This window comes from Apis cerana, linkage group LG1, assembly GCF_029169275.1.
Source record: "Apis cerana isolate GH-2021 linkage group LG1, AcerK_1.0, whole genome shotgun sequence".
NCBI lineage: Eukaryota > Metazoa > Arthropoda > Insecta > Hymenoptera > Apidae > Apis > Apis cerana.
In genome coordinates this window covers 18125693-18146993 of record NC_083852.1, presented here as the reverse complement: position 1 = coordinate 18146993, position 21301 = coordinate 18125693, and the positions used below count along the sequence as shown (strand labels likewise).

At 25.2% G+C, this 21301-nt stretch overlaps 4 protein-coding genes across 12 annotated transcripts in view; 2 read left to right on the top strand and 2 right to left on the bottom strand.

The window, feature by feature from the left end:
- The window catches only part of LOC107994300 (protein madd-4), a 187460-nt gene extending 181146 nt beyond the window's left edge, over positions 1–6314 (top strand). For all 4 annotated transcript variants that reach the window (XM_062087273.1, XM_062087272.1, XM_062087274.1 and 1 more), the window contains 11 exons: positions 77–287; positions 546–856; positions 922–1049; positions 1114–1281; positions 1368–1552; positions 1771–1866; positions 2022–3051; positions 3146–3228; positions 3306–3692; positions 3804–3957; positions 4050–6314. In XM_062087273.1, coding sequence (XP_061943257.1) covers positions 77–287; positions 546–856; positions 922–1049; positions 1114–1281; positions 1368–1552; positions 1771–1866; positions 2022–3051; positions 3146–3228; positions 3306–3692; positions 3804–3957; positions 4050–4150 — 2854 coding nt within the window. In that variant the 3' untranslated portion in view covers positions 4151–6314. The remainder of the gene's footprint in view (positions 1–76; positions 288–545; positions 857–921; positions 1050–1113; positions 1282–1367; positions 1553–1770; positions 1867–2021; positions 3052–3145; positions 3229–3305; positions 3693–3803; positions 3958–4049) is intronic.
- Positions 6315–6361: 47 nt separating this feature from the next.
- Positions 6362–8244, bottom strand: LOC107994301 (hydroxylysine kinase). Of its 3 annotated transcripts, XM_017051139.3 has the most exons (3): positions 7813–8244; positions 7438–7611; positions 6362–7344 (listed from the first exon to the last, which is right to left on the bottom strand). In XM_017051139.3, the coding sequence occupies exons 2-3, from the start codon at positions 7591–7593 to the stop codon at positions 6508–6510; spliced, it is 993 nt and encodes a 330-aa protein (XP_016906628.1). In that variant the 5' UTR covers positions 7594–7611; positions 7813–8244; the 3' UTR covers positions 6362–6507. The 3 variants fall into 3 exon arrangements, with proteins under 3 accessions (XP_016906628.1, XP_016906626.1, XP_061943262.1); XM_017051137.3 differs by having other exon boundaries at positions 6362–7611; positions 7813–8229; XM_062087278.1 differs by having other exon boundaries at positions 6362–7600; positions 7813–8229.
- Positions 8245–8527: 283 nt separating this feature from the next.
- On the top strand, positions 8528–19908 carry LOC107994303 (DNA mismatch repair protein Msh2). Of its 4 annotated transcripts, XM_017051143.3 has the most exons (16): positions 8528–9232; positions 9323–9372; positions 16040–16163; positions 16227–16483; positions 16570–16737; positions 16844–17032; positions 17107–17501; positions 17572–17783; positions 17915–18232; positions 18315–18536; positions 18597–18829; positions 18902–18993; positions 19062–19284; positions 19354–19446; positions 19534–19719; positions 19843–19908. In XM_017051143.3, the coding sequence occupies exons 1-15, from the start codon at positions 9199–9201 to the stop codon at positions 19687–19689; spliced, it is 2766 nt and encodes a 921-aa protein (XP_016906632.2). In that variant the 5' UTR covers positions 8528–9198; the 3' UTR covers positions 19690–19719; positions 19843–19908. The 4 variants fall into 4 exon arrangements, with proteins under 4 accessions (XP_016906632.2, XP_016906631.2, XP_061943260.1 ...); XM_017051142.3 differs by having other exon boundaries at positions 19534–19908; XM_062087276.1 differs by lacking the exons at positions 8528–9232; positions 9323–9372 and adding an exon at positions 14879–15016 and having other exon boundaries at positions 19534–19908.
- On the bottom strand, positions 9482–14413 carry LOC107994302 (GATA zinc finger domain-containing protein 14). Its single transcript, XM_017051141.3, has 2 exons — positions 14254–14413; positions 9482–14078 (listed from the first exon to the last, which is right to left on the bottom strand). Exon 2 carries the CDS (start codon positions 14069–14071, stop codon positions 9725–9727), a length of 4347 nt encoding a protein of 1448 aa, XP_016906630.2. The 5' UTR covers positions 14072–14078; positions 14254–14413; the 3' UTR covers positions 9482–9724.
- Positions 19909–21301: the final 1393 nt, after the last annotated feature.

Here is a 21301-nt window from a genome sequence, read left to right as displayed (position 1 = left end):
TATATATTTAGTTAAACAGCATTAGTTTAATAATGAGTATCCTTCTATTTGCAATTAGACCGATTTTTCCTCGCAGATGGAATTTTAGTGAATTTTCACCGTGCATGAGTCCATGCGGAATCGGCATACAGACACGTGATGTTACCTGCATACACGAGGTGATACGCGGCACAGGTAAGATGGTTCCAGTGCCAAACCACATGTGTCCGCAGCCACAGCCAGCGGATAGACAATACTGTAATGTATGGGATTGTCCAGTTAAATGGAATACCGGCAAATGGGGCAAGGTATACTTTACCTCTGTTCAGTAAATTAAATGATACGATCATCTGTGATCGAGGCTCGAATTCGCAGGATTATTATCCTCCAATTAATCCTGATTTCAATAATTAATTCAATTAAAATTTAATTTTTCAAAAATTTAAATATTGTTATAAATTATTATAAAAACGGCTGATAATTTATAATTACATATATATAATTTAATTTAATATTAATGGAAATAAGAATAAAAATGGGATATTCGACAATGATCAACGTTTCAGTGCTCGAAAACTTGTGGAGGAGGTGTAAAGAAACGAAAAGTGAGTTGCGAACAAATAATGGCTCAGGGACGTAAACAAAATCGAAAAGATAGTGAATGCCCGCCTCAAAAACCCGCCTCGGAGAAGCCTTGCAACACCAGAGCGTGTCACGATATGGATGCAGGTTCCCTGCCTATAATTACCAGTCAAAATACAACGTATAACCAGACAGACATGAACGCGAAGGTAGATTTAAAGATCGGCGGTATTGCGAAGATTTTTCAAGGCACATCCTCTATAAAAATTCGTTGTCCCGTCAGGAAATTTGACAAGTACGTGTCCAATTTAACATATGATTTTAGTAGAAACGTGTCGAATAAAATCGAAATATTTTCAGAGCACAGATCACATGGACCAAAGATAATAAAGAATTAAGGAAATCAAGGAAATATAAAATTAGCAGAAAGGGGGCGTTAAAGATAAACGACATAACATCCTCGGATGCTGGTGTTTACGCGTGTATAGGTAAATAGATATATATTGATAAAATTTAGAAAGTAATGGATAACATCACGTTTACATGTTACAGCCGGAAATTCTCATGCGGAGACACAATTGGTAGTGAAATTTCGTTCAAAGGAACAGATAAGCAGCGAAGAGTATTTACGATTAAGTAATTCCGTCCATCGACAACGAAATGCAAATTTGGACTCGGCGCCTGCTAATTCAGGCGAAAGTCTCTATACTGATCGAGCAGGTAAGAATTATTTATATTTAATAATTTGATTCTTGAATTCTTGATTTCATTTTATACTGCATTCTAAAGGTTTTGTGTAATTTAAGTTGATTTTCTAATAGCCGCGTACGGAAACCGTTTTGTTCCCATCGATAGCGAAGATTTAAGTCATGAACGAGCAGTCCCTAGTAATCCAACGAGAAAACCACATCAGAAAAAACAGAAAACTAGCCCAACGCCGCCGGATTCTACGATGATGCACAAAGAACACGTTGTAACATCGTTGAATCAGGTAAAAGCATAAAAAAAAATATATAAATAGAAACTTACTTAAATCTAATTTCTAATTTCAATTTATAATTTAATCTCATTTAAATCTCATTTCAATTTATAAATAATCGCATGATGAATTGATCTCTCGATGATTCTTTATCTCCATTTCTTCTTCATGCTTTCTATGTGTGGATTAACTTTTTGTGGTGGTGGTTCTTTTTTCGTCTAACATATCAGCCAGGGTACCACGAATCCGTGGAATCGACTGCACCCTCGAGATCAAGTGCCTCTACTCTTATACCGCACTTAACTTATTTTATATCAACATTAAAGGTGAGATGACGTAGATAAATGTAAAAATAAGATTAATATTTCCAACCTGATTATTCATACTTTTATTTTTTAAAACACATTTATTTACATATGTGTTTTATATATATATAGTTATGATATATATTTTATATAATTTGTGATAAATTTTCCAATAGGAATATTGGCCATTCCAAAGTGACAGTTCTGCGGGAAGATCTCACAGGACAGCCCCAGTGACATACGTCGATGATGTAAAGAAAGAAGCGACAAACTTTGCGACAAAACGTACAATGCCCGACAAAAATTCCGATTTGAGATACCAAAATATGAAAGATAATTTGGATACGTTATATAGAAATACCGCGATTCCTGACGAAACTTTCGGACCGGATGAAGAAAGAATATTCATCGATGTCGATCCATATGATTTAGACGAATCTATATTTGGATTACAACACAGTGATCCGGTGAAAATCACTCCTGTTGTGACTAAAGATCATTTAGTCACGCCTACGAAATCTGATATAGATTATGTTGAAGAATCTTTGAAAAATATCAAAAGACAATGGCACGATAAAACAGATGTTAAAAATCATTGGAGTTCCACGCCTAAAAATCAAAATAAAGAATCTATAAATCTGGCAACCAGTTCGGAGAATATTGGTTTGGAGATGTATTATGTTCCAGATTCAAATATCAAACATAATATAGAGAAATTCGAAGAATCTCACGATAAAAATCAATCTGATCGAAAAAATTATGATAATTTTGAAAGTGAACACGTTTCTTCTACGATGTCGCTTAAAGAAACGGATATAATTTCGAAAAAACCGGATATCGATGACGAGGAAATGAAAGTTTTAAATAAAACGGAAGAATATGGATATATTTTTGAGGAAGAAATGAAGAAACGAAAAATTTATGTTGAAAATGACACGGATAAAGATAGTATTACTCGAGAAGCAACGACCAGAGATTTGGAAGATGATTTGATCGATTTGGCGCGAATGGAAGATCGAGAACCCGTAAAAATTGAAAAAAATATAAAGAATTTGTCGCGAAATCAAGAAGATCATAACAATTCGTCCGAAGATGTGAATAATGAAGAAATACAAAAAACTAATAAATCTTTGGATATCACGACTATCACTTTTATTGAATCAAATATTACCGCTGATCCTAGGATTGCATCTCTTAGTGTCTTAGGTAAATAAAATTTATTTATTTAATATGATAAAATAATGCAACATTATATTGTGTATATAATGCAACGTTATATTTCTCAAATAAAATAATCTAGATACTACGGAAGATCTAGTTTTCGAGTGGCTAACGACAGATTGGTCAAAATGCTCCCAAACATGTGGAGGAAGCGGATTTCAAGTAATTTAAAAAAAATAATTTTAATCAGAAAATAAATAACTGTAAAATATTAAATTTCAATATCTCTTTGTACCAAGATGCGAGGAGCTCAGTGTACAGTTCGCGCAGCAAAATTGATTGGGAACACAACTCGTACACCACCACGAACAGTAATAGGAGCGACATTGTGTGAAGATGCTGGACATCCGGTACCTCAAAAAGTCAGACCTTGCGGATTTGGTAAATGTCCTCAATGGCACACAACTGAATGGACTTTGTGTGAAACATCCAGATGTTTTAATTGGAAAACTGCAATGCAAAGACGTGATGTTACTTGTCGCTTGATTGAGGATATGGAAAATGGACAACAAAATATTACCTTACTCGATCCTAACAAATGTGATGATACTATAAGGCCTCTTCAAAGGCAAGAATGTTATAATGACGCCTGCAAAGGTGTCTGGAGAGTTGGAGAATGGTCAGAGGTATAAATTATTATATCATTAAGATCTTTGTTGTTTGATATTTTTTTTTTCTTAGCTAAATATGAATACAATTTGTTTAAAAAAAACGAGTATTTGACTATTTGTTCGTAGTGTACAGCATCATGCGAAGAAGACGGTATCAAATATAGAATCTTACAATGTGTTTGGTATGGTACCAAGAAACCAGCTGGTAATGCATGTAGAGATATTCCACGACCTCCGGTCATGAAGACGTGTAGAGGTCCACCATGTCCTCAAACACCTGGTAATATACAATTATATTTAAAATTTAAAATTGAACTATGAATGTAATTGAAATTTATAATAATAAATCTAAATATGATTGCTGTTTTTCAGATGAATGCAAAGATCATTCACAACTCTGTAGCAGAGTGAAAACAATGAATATGTGCAGGGTGCCTCTTTATCAGAAGCAATGCTGCCAATCATGTCATTAGGCCCAAATAATCGATAGCAATTATTGATATCGAAAAAAAATGCTCTAGATAAAAATTGATAATGAGAGGTGCGCGCGAGAAGAATGTCAAAATGGAGACAACAAGACAAAAATTATCTTCGCGAAAACGTTTACTAAAACGTTTCGTGTAATTTATTGTTGCTTGCTTGTTGAAAGAATGTAAGAATAAAAGATTACATTTGAATCTACGAACATATGCAGCTACAAAATATGTAAGAAATATTGAAGAAATAGTATCGACCAAATTACTTCCGCTGGTAATTGTTCCCATCCTTTTTCCATACCCTTAAAGTCTGAACGTCAGATTGCACCCGTTAAAAATCTAATTCCTAATTGTATACTAAATTTATAATTTGTGGACATGTATCATGTGTAGTTGGACACGATTCTTAATTGCGCACGCTCAATCCTCTAAGAAGAATTAGAAAATCTTGGCATTCATCAAAATTAATATTAAAAAATTATATTGTTGAAATTAAATAAAAAAAGAAATATTATAAAATAATCATATTCCTGAAAGGAACTACTGACGTTTTTTATCGTGAAATGATACGTCATCAAAATTCGTCTAACGTCTTTGATGTTACGAAAGACGAGCTTTATAAGCTGTTCAAATTTTAGATAAAAATGTTACATATGGGTAGGAGGGTGAACGGAACACTAATCTTAATCGCACTAAAAGATAGCACAAAAATTCATTCTTCGAAGCTTTATTTTTTTACATGTATTTCTTGAATGACGCACGATCAATCGGTTCACGAAAATGCGCGCGGTTCTCGTCATCATCATTTTTATCGAAGACTGAAAAATGCTATATATTTCTTCTGTATAAGTTCATAAAATTCACCATTCCCATCAGGCGTTAACGAGAATCGAGGAATTCATTTTCATTTCTTGATCCAAAGAATCTTCACACACATTCCGCTGTACCCTTCCAGATAAAGAGATGTGTTATACGCATCTTGTTATGTTTTTATTGGATTATATTTATTATAACGTTATATCTACTTAGGTTCGATGATACACGATATAAATTATTAAATGAAAAATATTAAGTTAATGAATAATGAAATATAAAAGTTACTAACAATAAGTTAAAAAATTTAATATTATGCGCCTATAAGCGCCTCTTGAGGCGTACGTAAGCCAATAGATTCTAAGCAATAAAATATATAGGTATTGTAATATACTATTTTGTTAATAACCTCTGGCGAAAATTCGTTAACATGACGTTCCATTATTATATAAAAATGGCTCAAAAAATTTTATTTATGTATCGTATGATTAAAATTTTTATATTTATTTTAAACTACTTTAAACTATGTTAATTACAATAATTTAATTTTTGTAATATTTTTAATTTCTTTTATTTATTATATATATATAAATTTTTAATGAAAATATTATCTAATTTCTTAATTATAATATATATAATATTATTTTTCTAATTTTACGTTCATGTAACTCTGTTTAACTCTATTTTCTTATTCTGATATTGTGAACAAATTTTCGCTATCAACGAATTTGCCTCAACACAGCTAGACAGTTTGCCAAAACGAACTGATATTAATGAAATGAAAAAAAGATATAAATAAATTAGTATATTATTAAAATTGAAACAAAAAAAATTATATATTTGGGTGTGTGTATAATGTATAATATATATAATATATATTATATATTATATATTATATATAATATATAATATATATTACAAGTTGCGTAAATAATGTAAAAGCACACGCGGATGATTTCACTTTAAACGCAGGTATAAATCTATTATGCAAGATCGAAATATATTGTCTTATAGTACATTTATAAATAAATTCTGTACTATTATATTATATTATTACCAATATATTTCGATATATTTAATTTAATTTATAGAGTTGAAGTTAACAATAATTACTATTCCACTCAAGTAATCATGAGAAATATGTTTCTTTAAAATCTTTTAGCAATAACACACAATTTGGCATGAATTGATTTTCAATACCTGCATTTTTGTATATACCACCATCTAGTTATGTAAAATGATTCCATATTATTATACAAAGAGCATTATTATTCATTATATCTATGTAAATATGTAACTGCCTAAATACGAATAAAACCAGAGGATATATCGCTGCACAGTATCCTAATTTATTTCTTAAATTCAATTCAATTAAATTAATTAAATTAAATTCAATTAAAATATAAATTTACATATTTATTGCTTCTGTAATTGATAACAGATTTCAAATAATATAATAATTGATTGAAATATTAAGATTGAATTATACAATATACAATAAATTATATATAGGACATGAAAAATTGCATAAATAGAAGAATTTAGTTTATCAATCCCCAACTTCGAAGAACATCATCTTGAGTAAGAGGCCAAAGCTTCTTTAATAACGACCATCCTGATTTCTGAGTCGTAAGCAAATATTCATTTTGTGGATCATGAAGATAGGAATAAGCACCCATAATCAGACTTTGACAAATTCTTGCACAAACACTAATTTTCAAAATTTTTTTCTCAAGATTCGTCAGCTTTCTAATATCCTGATAACCTTCGATTATATATTTACCCATCGCTATATCGCCAGTTTGTAAAATCATGTAACACAATGCGATAGCTAATTCGAAAATTAAGCATGTTCGATGTGCATCACCAAAATCGATGACTGCAAATATTTCTTTGCCATTCGAGCTTATCACTAGATTTTGTTCGTTTATATCTCCATGTATCATACCTTGTTCTAATTGCGAAGTGATTTGAAGCACATCCTTTTCGAAAGCTATTATTACCTGATACGCTAACTCTTTTTCAAATATATTTTTTATAGCATGGATAAATTGGTGTAATTGTGGTACAGAATTTAACATCCATAGTGTTTTATGATGATTATAAGCTGGATGGGAAAAAGTCATTAGAATATTATCAAGTCGGGCTATAAAATTACCTATATTTCGTAGCAAATCTTCAGTAATTGGTACACGATGCAATAATTCACCAGATCGATAAATCAACAATCTGACAGCATAATTTTCAGAATATTCATTATTCATTTTAACTAGAGTGTAATACAATCCATTTATATTTTTTACAGGCAGAGGACAATTAATACCTTGCTGATGCAAAAATATTAACATTTCAGTTTGTGCTTCAATCACGTGTGTTTTCTGCGAATCCAAAGAATTAACGATCTTCAAAACATAGCCATATTTACTTATGATCGTTATATGAGGATTCATATGAGTTTCTTCACAAATTACATGATAATTTCTGTCATCATATGCATTTAATTCAGATATACTTAAAGTTTTCAAACCATAGAGTTCTTCTAAAAGTTGTAAAACTTTTTGTTTGTTGCCAGGTGGACGAATCCGTTGACCCGGTATTAATATATTATCTTTGTTCTCCATATTCATTTTATTTCTAAAAATTTTCTAAAATAAAATGTTATATAATAATATTTTTAAATTTTATCAATTAATAAAAACAAAATAAAAAATAAAATAAAAATATCACAAACAATTTTTTATAAAATAATTATATATAAAATAATTATAATATAAAATAATTTCGAGATATAAGCAATAATAAATTTTAAATTTTGTATTATTAATTTTAAAACACAAATTACTTACCTATTTTAGAACAAATTTTTCCTAATATGTCTTTTCTTAATTAATCTATTAAGTTACAAATATAAATTTGAAAAAAAAATAATAATTACAATTTTATTTTTTATATATAAATATAGAATTATTATTTAGGATATAGAATTATTATAAAAATATTAGTTTCAAATAAAAAAAATTCAAAAATACTGTAAATTCACGATATGTTCACGAATAAAGTAGTTCAGAAAATGAATTGTAGTACAAGGTACATAATATACAGTTGGCTCTCAATTAATTCTATGATAGGGGACAAATGCACGATGATTGATATTTATTACTCGTTGTTACTTGTGATTTAGTACAAATGCTTAAAGTATCTTTAATATATATAATTATACATATTCTGATACCAAGACAATAAGCAATCTCTTATCACAATGATAAGAACAATAATTATTCATTATCATTCTTGTCCCAAATATTAATAACATGTCAAATAAAACTTTAATAAATTCTATATTTTCAATTTTTAAAAAATTAAATTATAAGACAATTTTTAATCATAATCAATATTCAATAAAATTATGATATTTTCAATTTATGATATCTGTTTTTTCAAACTAAATATATATTATAATTTTTTAATTATTTATTGATGAAAATAATTTTCAATAATCATAATTCAATAATTTTTAATAAATTTTATTCAAAATAGTTTTGAAAAAATTTTGAATTTGAAATATCCGCTCTATACTTTTCGAGATATTAATTTTATTTATTATAATTATGCATTAAAAATCTTATATATAATAAACTACATTATACAAAATACTTACATTATATGTACATACACACACACACGCGCGCACACGCACACACACATATACATTATATGTATATATTAATTCAATAATTACTCTCGATTCAAAAATATAAATTTAAGAATAGAAAAAGAATTCTAAATTTCAATTAATAATTCATATAATTCATATATTTTACCATACAGTTTCTACATTATAAAAATAAATTAAAAATATATTACTAAAAAAATTAAAATATTACATATTATAAATAAAAATATATAAAAGAAACTAAACGATTTTTCTATTAAAACATATTGCATTAACTATTTAATATTAAAGAAAGCATATATAGAAACATAAATCTACATTTGTAACCAATAAAATTGGATAATAATATTTTGTGAAATATAACTGCAGTATGCAATCTATGAATTATTATTCCGTGATATATTTATGCGGGAATACATTGAATGAATATTTGATATATATAGCATTTTGAAAAGATTATTTTTGAAATACTTTTATAAAATTATACAATATTTTATAATTATTTAAAATTATTTTTTATTTAAGGTGTAAATATTAGTATTTTTTTTTATACAAAATCATGGCTGTCCAACCAAATCAACAATTTAATATGGGTCAGTAAAATATAATATAATTTCAGAAATTAATTTTTCATTTTACATATTTAGATTTTATTAAATAATTTTATGTAATATTGATTCCAGATCCATCAAGTCAACAAAGTTTCGTTAGGTTTTTTAAGAGTCTGCCAGAAGTAAGTAAATATGATTAATTGTACATACATTATTATTGATACTTTTTATTATAATCTTTTTTATATTTATGATTATGTAATATTTAGTATAAAGAATAAAAAATAAAAATTAAAAAATATAAATTCATTTATTTAAATAACAATCTAAAATATATAATAACTTTATAATAATAAAATTTCATAATACTACATTACAATCCTAAATATATTAAAATATATTAAATTAGTACCACATATTAAATTAACAATCTCAATGATCTTACTGACAAATTTTATTTAAAATCTATATTGTGAAAAATATGTTACTTATAAATAGATATCTGTTTTAAAAATTTGTTTTAAAAATTTATATTTATCCAAAAATATTTCTAGCTTTTTCTTTAGCTTTATCTATTGTAGTTGATATTTTATGACTAATCCTTGACCAAATTGATGATGAATGAGGTGCTTCAGTAGTAATATTTGTGTCCAATGGTTCTACAGATAATAATGGCGGTATTAATTCAGTTGTTGTTAATATTTCTGGTTTTTCTCTAATATCCCATGGATCTGTATTACTTATAGATGCTAATGTAGCACTAGGATTTATTGTCACTTCTGAATATATATCATCGCTATGTGTTGGATCATATTGTCCACCTCCATAAACTTCTAAGATTCTTGGCTGTAATTTAGGTTCTGGTTTAAAAATTCCAGCATCTGCCTGTAAATTTCCTTTTATTTGTTCATTAGATATAAATTTATTTTCATTTTGAACATAATCATTTTTTAAAGATTTATCTTTTTGTTTAAATATATAATTTTGAGATTGCGAAACTGATTGTTGATGTAAATTATCCATTGTGTATTTATTTTGTATTTCTTTATTTTGCTCTAAATTAAAAAATTGTGATTGTTCTTGCAAATTTTCTTTATCTTTTTGTTCTGTTTGTTGCACAAATTGCCTTTGGTCACTTGGATGATATGTATAATGCCATTGTAAACCTACAGTTGCATCATTTGATTTATGTAACCAATTTACTTGGTCTACATTACTTCCTTCAATATCATATAAATTACTTCCACTATGTTGATTTAAATTTTTAAACAAATCTATATTTTTATTTTCTTCTTGATTTCTTGTATTTTGATTTCCTTTATCATCAGTTTCTACATCCATATTTGGAGGTAATTCATAAATATGTGATGCATCAATATTTCCATTATTGTGATTTATAATATCTTCATCATCAATATTATGTACATTATGATGTGATCCGTATCTTGAATATCTTGATCTTGGTTTGGGTTTATCTGCAGGTTTTGAAAAATGTGAATCATTTCCCAAATATTCTGGTATAACACTTATTTGCAAAGATGAATCTTTTTCTGATTCTTGATTAAATTCAACTTTACCAGTACTTTGTTTGGTAAAATCATTAATCTCCTCTGTAAAACCCAGATTAGTATTATTTGGTTTCCATGGTTGATAAGTTTGTTGTGATATTTGTCCAAATTCAAATTTCCCAGAAGTTTGTTGAAGAAGGTCTTTAGATCCACTTGTTTGAGTAAGATGAACTAACTGTTGATCTGCATTACTTGATTCCTTTGGTTGATATGTTTGTTGTGAATCTTGTCCAAATTCAAACTTTCCAGAGATTTGTTGAGTAAGATCCTCAGATCCACTTGTTTGGTGAGTAAGATGAACTAATTGTTGAGTATTATTTAATTCCCATGGTTGATATACTTGTTGTAAATTTTGATCAAATTCAAGTTTGTCAGAGATTTGTTGAGTAAGATTCTCAGATTCATTCGTTTGCTCAATAAGATCATCAAATTTTTGATTAGCATTATTTGATTTCCATGGTTCATATATTTGTTGTGAATTCTGATCAAATTCAAGTTTGCCTGAGGTTTGTTGAGATTTGTTAAGATTCTCAGATTTACTTGTTTGTTCAATAAGATCATCGAATTTTTTATCATCATTATTTGATTTCCATTGATTTGGTTGATATATTTGTTGTGAATCTTGATCAAATTCAAGCTTTCTAGAAGTTTGTTGTGTAAGATCATCAATTTCACTTGATTTCTGGATAAAATCTTTTGATTGTTGATTAGCATTATTGGGTTTTCCAGATTGTTGCGAATCTTGACCAAATTCAATCTTTCCAAAAGTTTGTTGTGTAAGATCATCAATTTCACTTGATTTCTGGATAAAATCATTTGATTGTTGATTAGCATTATTGGATTTTCCAGATTGTTGCGAATCTTGACCAAATTCAATCTTTCCAAAAGTTTGTTGGGTAAGATCATCAATTTCACTTGATTTCTGGATAAAATCATTTGATTGTTGATTAGCATTATTGGGTTTTCCAGATTGTTGCGAATCTTGACCAAATTCAATCTTTCCAAAAGTTTGTTGTGTAAAATCATCAGATCCACTTGTTTGCCAAGCAAAATTATTTAATTGTTGATTAGCATTATTGGGTTTTCCAGATTGTTGCGAATCTTGACCAAATTCAATTTTTCCAAAAGTTTGTTGTGTAAGATCATCAGATCCACTTGTTTGCCAAGCAAAATTATTTAATTGTTGATTAATATTACTAGGTTTCCAAGATTGATAAGATTGTTGTGAATCTTGATCAAATTCAATCTTTCCAGAAATTTGTTGAGTAAAATCCTCAGATCCACTTGTTTGCTGATTAAAATCATTAAATTGTTGATTGGGATCATTTGGTTTCCATAATTGAGATATTTGTTGTGAATCTTGACCAAATTCAAACTTTCCAGAAGTTTGAGTGAGATCATCAGTTTCAGTTGTTTGGGTAAAATCATTTAATTGTTGATTTAATTTCCATGGTTGATAAGAGTGTTGTTGTAATTCTTGATTTAAATTATTTCTTGAGTTCTGTTGTGTAAAATAATCATTTTGTGTAGTTTGTTGATTATCCATAATGTGTTTATTTACTATTTTTTGCACTTCATCTTCTTTGTTGTGCATTACATTGCGCTTATATTTTTTTAAATATTGTGAACTGCCATGTGAATGTTGTGAATTATATGCACAATCTATATTATCTCCTATCTCACTTAAATCACTTGCACTAGTCATTAATTTTTGTGATATTATGTTTCTATCACTATTGAAATTATTTTCTCTGAATTGATTTAAATTATTATCATGTCGTATATCTTGGTTTAAATTATATTTGTTGTTATATTGATCATTATTGTATTGAAAATGTTCTTTGTTATTATGTAAAATATCTGTAGAATATAGAGGAACAGATGCTTGTTTTGTATGACTAGAACTCCACTGTTCTTTATAATGAGATACTTGTTTTGGCATGCTTGAATCAATTATGCTGCTTTGACTCTGCACATTATTTCTTAAATTGTCGACCAACATTTGATTTTGAATAAATTTTGATTGATGTGCATCTAAAATATCTGTTTGTTGTAAATTATCTGTGTGTTGTAAAATTGATCCACTAAATTTATTTCTATTGTAATCATTATTTCCAACATTGAGTGTGCTAGTATATCCTGATGTAGGATTAATAAGTTGATTAGTTGGTTGAAGTTTTTTTACATATCCTTCACGTTTTTCATACATACTGTAACTATTTTCACCATAAGTATTTTGATAAGGATTCCTATAAGGTAAATGTTCATTTGTTATGTCTGAAGATTGTTGTTCTTCATTATGATGTGTTCTTGAACTTCTATAGTTATATTGGTCTCTATAATTATCACTATTTTTATTATAAATATTATTAATAGGCAAATCATGAATATTAAAATGTGTTTGTCCAATATTACTGGATCCTATGGTTTGTGTAGAAATTTGATCAAATCCTTTTCCAATTTCTTTATGAAATTTTTCTATTTTTGTTTGTATATCTTGCATTCCATTTTTAGTAATATCAGGAATAGGCATTCCATCAGATGAACTGTAGTTAGAAGTATAATTTCTTTTATAATAACGAATTTTTTTAGCTCCTGATACATATTGACCTTTTTCTTCAAATACATGACCATGTCCTCCATCAGTTTTATATGAATCTATTGTACTCCAATTTCCAGATTGCATGTTAATATGATAGGGTTCTTGTGAAATTTGTGTATTCAGATTAGATATATCTTGTTGATTAATCTGTGAATTTTTACTGTATTCTCCAAGATTTTCAAGTCTTTCATTTTGAACATTAGTTTTTCTATATGATGATTCAACATGTGGTTGACTTTTTATTGTATTGTATTTATTTTGCTGTATAATTGATTCTGAATTACTCATTTGATTATAAATATGTTGATTAATTATGTCTTCTGCATTGGATATATATTTGTTATTATTTTGATTAAAATTTGATATTTCCTCACCAACAGGATACCGTGTATCATAAGAAGAATAATTTTTCTTATAATATCTTACTGTCTTGGGACCTTCAACATATTGACCTCGTTCTTCATGTACTTTTCCATGTCCATTATCTACATTATAATCATTATGTTCAGACCATGTTCCAGGTTTTGAATAATCAAGACTTTGTAAATGTGAAGCAGTTTGTGATAAATCAGCATGTTTTTGTAAACTTCCAGAAGTTTGATATTGTGTCAGATAAGAAGTACAAGATTCTATGCATCCACTTGGTGCAGATAATGTATGTGTTATTAATAAAAATAAAATGGCAATATTTTGTATTACCATGTTAATCATTTGATCTCTGTAAATATTAAATAAAAAGTTTAATTATTTAATTATATTTAAAAACTATATAAATTAATTTTGAAATTATCATAAGATATATTTCATATTCTACATTTTATTTGTTAAAAAAAATAATTACAATTGAAATATTATATTAAAATTAAATAAAGTAAAATTAAAAGTTTAATTACCGTATGATAAAAAATCAAAATTCACTTAATTCAGAGTTTAGAATTGATGATCTCACTCAATGACAGTATGTATTGATATGTACTATATGCAAGTTGGAGCATTCCATTTATGTTAGTTCCCCCTTCTTCATATCTTTGAAAACATTCTCTTTCATTCTTATATGATGATAATATTTTCTGTGCATTTATTCCAGTTCATATATATTTTTATCTCTTTTAAATAATTCACACTATTAATATCTTTAATATTAATATCTTTAAGCTCACAAATATTTGTAATTTAATTTTAGTATTATTATAATTAATTTAATATTATTTGTAATATATTATTAAAAAAACATCTATCTAATTTAATTAAATATTATTAAAAACATTTAATTATTTATATATTATGTACATTTTAAATTAAACATTTAATATAATTTTTTTTAATTATATTTTAATTATGATTTATTATATTTATTAAATTAATAATTTATAAGATAAATAAATATTTCATGGAATAAATTCTTAGAATTATCAAGAAAAAAATTATTATATATGAAATATATATATGTAATATATTATTTTTTTATATTTTTCTTGTAAATGTGTAAAAATAATTCTTCTATTTCTTACTAATAATTATATAGATAATTTCCAGAAATTGCTATAAAGTTAATTTGATGTGTCATCAATGATATCATTCTTGTATAATATTCTTGTTATATTGTAATTATTCTTATTTCATAATAGCTATAAATATAATTTCAGGTAATTAAAGGTAATCATTTAAATGATCATTTAATACATCAATAAATCTAATACACATATATCTTTTATTTTTAATTCTAAACATATTTTTTTTTTTTTTGAATATAAAAACATTGCTTAATAGAATTATATTTTAATTATTTTAATTATATTTTAATTTTATATATATTTATGTAAAAATTTATATAACAAAATATTATTTAAGCAATTAAATTATAATAAATTAAAATAATTCATGATGTTTTTAATGACTTATATATAGTATTGATCTTCTTGGAATATAAACTGTGATATTTTTTTATGGCAAAAAATGAATAATATTTGCAAGATAGTATTATTATTGGAATTTTTGCATTTTTTCCTTTTGATAAATTATTTTTTTATTATATTATATTAATTATATTAATATATTTTTATATAATTGATATATAATTTAATGAGTATTAAATTAATTTATAATTCTCTTGTTCAAATATTTCTAATTTCAAATATTAAAATATATCAAAAAATAAATAAATTTAATTGTATTTAATGATCTTTTTTATCATATTAGATGATTTTAAATTGATATATTTTTCCATAATATAACAAATTTCCTTGAACTCGTACATATAATATTAATAATAATCCATGACTTTTTGACCCTAGATAGACATTGACCTACAGATATTCTTCATAAAAGTCTTTCTTGAAAACAAGTATAATCATAATTAAATATAATAATTATAATTTGGTAATAATTATATTTTTTATATTAAATTTTTAAATAATTTGTAAAAAATTATTTTTAAATTTTTTCTTTTATATTAATAAGAATATTAAAATTTTTTTTGTTTATTTAGAAATAACATTACTTTTAATACTAAAATATCATTTAATTATGTATACATATAATAATATAAATAATGTATAATATAATAATATATAATAATATATAAAATTTTGATAATTATAAGTTTAGAAATATATATTATTTATAAAAAAATGCATAATTAGAAAACACACATATAATTTAATAATAATATGATTTCAGAAACTGAATACCACAGTACGTTTTTTTAATAGATCAGATTATTATACATTACATGGTAATGATGCTTTATTTGCTGCACAAGAAATTTTTAAAACTACATCTGTTTGTAAAATGATAGGTGCAGGTAAGAATTTTAATTCAAAATTTTAATATTTATAATTTAATAATAAGTTTATATTTGAAACAGATCCATATAAAACTGAGGGAGTTATTCTTAACAAAAATCATTTTGAATCTTTTATACGTGATCTATTGTTAGTAAAACAATACAGAGTAGAAGTTTATATTAATCAAGGAACTGCAAAAAACCAAAATTGGATATTAGAATATAAAGGATCTCCTGGTAATTTAACACAATTTGAGGATATATTGTTTGGCAATAATGATATTGCTGTTAGTGTTCGTGTTATAGCAGTGAAATTAGGAATGGAAGGGAAATTTAGAGTGAGTAATTATAAAATACATTATGAAAAAAAACACATTATAAAAAAAATTTCTGCTAAAAAATTTTTATTTTATAATATTTTTAGATTGTAGGTTTAAGCTGTGTAGATACTACGGCATCTTTATTTTCTGTTTGTGAATTTCAAGACAATGACTCATTTTCTAATTTGGAATCATTGATTGTTACGCTTGCTCCTAAAGAATGTTTATTAATTCAAGGCGAAGGCAGCTATGAATTTCAAATTTTAAAACAAGTAAACAAGATAAAATATTTCTTTTATACAGAATAATTAATTTAAAAATTTTATTGATATAATCATGACATTTATTTCTTTCTTTCATCTTCTTTTTCTTGCTTAGCTAATAGAACGGAATAATGTAATGATTACTACAAGAAAAAAAAATGAATTCTCTAGTGAATCAGTTATACAAGATTTAAATACTTTAATAAGATTCAAGAAAGGTCAACAACAAAATGTACAATCTTTACCTGAAATCAATTTAACTTTTGCTATGTCAGCTACTTCTGCTCTTATTAAATATTTAGATGTAAGTATACTGATAAAAAAAATATTATTCTTCAATTTAATTTTATACTATGTACTTATATACTTTTTCATTAGTTAACATCAGATGAAGGAAATTTGAATCAGTTTAGTATAGATCAAATAAAACAATCACGTTATTTGAAATTAGATTCAGCTGCTATAAAAGCACTTAATATTGAACCACGTATTGATACTTCTTGTGTTTTAAATGGAAATGCACCTACAAGTATTTTGAATCTCTTAGATAAATGTAGAACTCCACAAGGACATAGACTCCTTGCACAATGGATTAGACAACCTTTAAAAGATTTATCACTTATAAAAGAAAGACATGATATTGTTGAAGCATTAGTGAATGATAATGAATTACGATCTAATCTTAATGAAGATCATTTAAGACGCATACCAGATTTACAAGTACTTGCAAAAAAATTGGCTAGGAAAAAAGCAACTTTACAGGATTGCTATAAGTAAATAAATTATATTTTTTTAATATATTTATATATAATTAATAATTTATTAATCGTAATTTTATTTCAGGATTTATACATGTATATCACATTTACCTATATTATTAGAACAATTTCTTAAAATAAATATAATAGCTTTGAAAACAATGTTTACTGATCCTTTAAGTGAATTTATTAAAGATATGAATAAATTTCAACAAATGGTTGAACAAACAATTGATTTAGATTCTGCTGAAAAAGGAGATTTTTTAGTACGATCTGAATTTGATGATGAATTAAAAGGTACTTATAAAATCTTCTAAATGAATATATATTATATATATTTATATTATATGTATAAATTTTTTTATATTAATTTATATTTACTAATTATATCCATTAATAATATCCATTAATATATCCATTATAATTAGAATTAAAATGCACTATGGATGAAATAGAAATAAAATTGCAAGCACAATTGAATAAAGTTGCTGATGATCTTTCAATCGAAGCTGGAAAAATATTAAAACTAGAATCAAATCAACAATTTGGATATTATTTCCGTGTAACATTGAAGGAAGAAAAGGTATTAAGAAATAAAAAACAATATATTATTTTAGATTCTAATAAAAGTGGTGTACGATTTCGAAGTAATAAATTAAATGATTTAAATGATGAATACATTGCTATTAGAGATAAATATATAATAGAACAAAAGAAGGTTGTTGCGGAAATAATTGAAATTGCAGGTTTGTATAAATACATAAAATATTAAATAAAGAAGCAATATAATTGTAGCATTTTTACTATTATATTATAAAAATTATATAGCTGGTTATAGTAATACAATAAAAGCTATTGGAAATGTATTAGCATCACTTGATGTACTTACTGCTTTTGCTTCTGCTGCTATATGTGCTAATAAACCATATGTGCGTCCTGAAATGCTCCCTAGTGAAAAAGGAGAATTTAATCTTATTCAAGTTCGACATCCATGTTTAGAAATTCAAGAAGGAGTAGATTATATAGCTAATAATATCAATTTTAAAAGAGGTAATATTTTTATAAATATAAAATATGATAATAATTATTTTTATAATAATAAAATTATAGGAGAATGTCATTTTTGTATTATTACTGGTCCAAATATGGGAGGTAAGAGCACATATATAAGATCTGCTGGTGTTAGTGCTCTCATGGCACATATTGGAAGTTTTGTTCCTTGTGATCAAGCAAAAATATCATTATTAGACTGTATATTAGCTCGTGTAGGAGCTGATGATTGTCAATTGAAAGGACTTTCTACATTTATGATGGAAATGATAGAAACTGCTGCTATATTAAAGGTAAATTAATAACATTTATAGCATGAAATTGATAATTAAAAAATAATTAAAAAATATTTTATACAATTTCAGACAGCAACATGCAATTCATTGGTATTGATTGATGAATTAGGCAGAGGAACTTCTACTTATGAAGGTTGCGGTATAGCATGGTCAATCGCCGAGTAAGATTTAAAATATCTTTTGAATTTATTAAATTTCGTTATATATTTAATAATATAATTTTTTATAGATATTTAGCAAAAGAAATTAAATGTTATTGTCTTTTTGCAACACATTTTCATGAAATAACTAAATTAGAAGAAGAAATATCTACTGTTAAAAATCAACATGTTACAGCTCTTGTAGATAATAATAAATTAACTTTACTATATAAAATAAAACCAGGAATATGTGATCAAAGTTTTGGCATACACGTTGCTAAAATGGCTAATTTCCCACAAGATGTTATTGAGGTAAAATTTTTCTGAATTTATTTATATTTTAATTTTACTATAATATTAAAAAATTAATTTTTTTTTTAGTTTGCTAAGCGTAAACAAACAGAACTTGAAGATTATCAAGATTCACTTTTTGAGGGATCTGATAATCCACAGAAGAAAAAAAAGATCATCCAAGTAATAATATTATTTAATTAAAATTTCATTTAAAAAAATATAAAAAATTTTTAATATTTATAATATAATTAATTTGTAATATTACAGGAAGCTGAAATTCTTATTGCAGAATTTATTGATAAATGCAAGAATTTAGATCTATCATTATCTGATGCAGAATTGAAGGATAAGATTTTAACATTTAAAGAAGAAGTTTTATCTCACAAAAATCCTTATATACAAATGCTCCTTACAGCTTCATAACTTCATAAAATAAGAAAATATTTAATAAAAGTAATAAGTATTAGTTGTAATCAGTATTAATTGCAAGAATAATTTAAAATATATTTATCGTTTCTATACTTATTATTTTTTAAAACTACTTTATTTTTTGTAATACTGAATATTTTTTTACAGTTTTATTTAATCTGGAAAATTTAGAAATATCATTTTCAAGAATAAAATGAATAAAATTTTTAAAAAGTCTTTTAATTTGTTATCATATTTTTATTTATTCAAATCTCCATCATCGGTAATATCACACCTTATATGTACATAAGACTATTATAAAATACATTATATTTTACAAAATTATTCTAAAAATATTCTAAAAAGAAATATATCTATTTTTTTTATTTTAAAAAATAAAATACATTGTAGTTTTGGAATAATAATGATGAATTGAGAATATCTCATTTGTGTTTACATTCTAAAAGTAAATACAGTCAAAGAGAGCAAATAATAAAAAAGAAGAGATAAGATAAAAATTATAAAATTAACGTTATATTTCAAATACATTGCCATAGATGAAACTTAAATACAGACAAGAAGAATAAATAATAAAAATTGATCATCATCATTTCTCGAATTTAAAATTTTCCAAATCATTTAAAAAATGATATTGGTTGTTCAATTTTTATCTTATTTCTAATTTTTTATTATTTGTTCTTTTTCTATACTTGTTCTGAAAAATTTATATGTTGAAAAACAGTGTACATGTAATTAAATTTTATTGTTTCTTTTACTTAATCTATTAATTAAAAATTTAACGAAATCTTTAAATTCATTTTTATATCTCATATTATATACATCTTATACAAATCTATTTTTGTATATTTATTTTACATATCTTATATTTTTTATAAATTTTTTGCGCAATGATATTAGAAAATGAAAAATTATAAAAATAAATGGAGACAATATCTCTTATAAAAATTATTATAATTCATATATTCAATATATTATGATTCATTTGTGACAGCGGTTCTTAATCTGCAATCCATGATGATAATCAAGATGCTACAAGATATTAAAATTATCACATATGCAAGTAAGTAGTCATATTTCTCTATTATGTCATTTTTTAAAGTCTTTTAATTTTCTTTAAAGAAAGAAGATCCAATTTTAACTTTTCTTTAAAGTTTTTATATGATACATTTTTATATATAATATGTTTTATTTTTTTCAGATTTATTTTCATTTGCATTTACAAACACTTATTCACGAAGTATTATTGAAATTTTAATTGTTACAAAATATAATTAATTAATTAAGAAACATTTTTATTCTACCGTCACAGTTAAAAAATAATCACAAAATCTTCGATCTCACAACGAAAGATAATAAAGAAGTAACAATATAAAAGGTAAGTAAAATATAATATTAATTAAATTAATCTAGAATTAAGTAAACTGTTGAAAAAAAATTTATAGATCCCGAAAATATGAAACGCATAAAGGTAAGTATAAAAGGTAAGTATAAAAGGTAAGTAAAATATAATATTAATTAAATTAATCTAGAATTAAGTAAACTGTTGAAAAAAAATTTATAGATCCCGAAAATATGAAACGCATAAAGGTAAGTATAAAAGGTAAGT

Bases quoted from the DNA above. Each gene is read 5' to 3' on its own strand.
- LOC107994301 (XM_017051137.3), bottom strand. From the start codon at position 7,593: ATGAATATGGAGAACAAAGATAATATATTAATACCGGGTCAACGGATT.
- LOC107994303 (XM_017051143.3), top strand. From the start codon at position 9,199: ATGGCTGTCCAACCAAATCAACAATTTAATATGG. The intron at 18,537-18,596 runs GTAATATTTTTA...ATAAAATTATAG, and splicing joins TAATATCAATTTTAAAAGAG to GAGAATGTCATTTTTGTATT. The intron at 19,447-19,533 runs GTAATAATATTA...GTAATATTACAG, and splicing joins AGAAAAAAAAGATCATCCAA to GAAGCTGAAATTCTTATTGC.
- LOC107994302 (XM_017051141.3), bottom strand. From the start codon at position 14,071: ATGATTAACATGGTAATACAAAATATTGCCATTTTATTTTTATTAATA.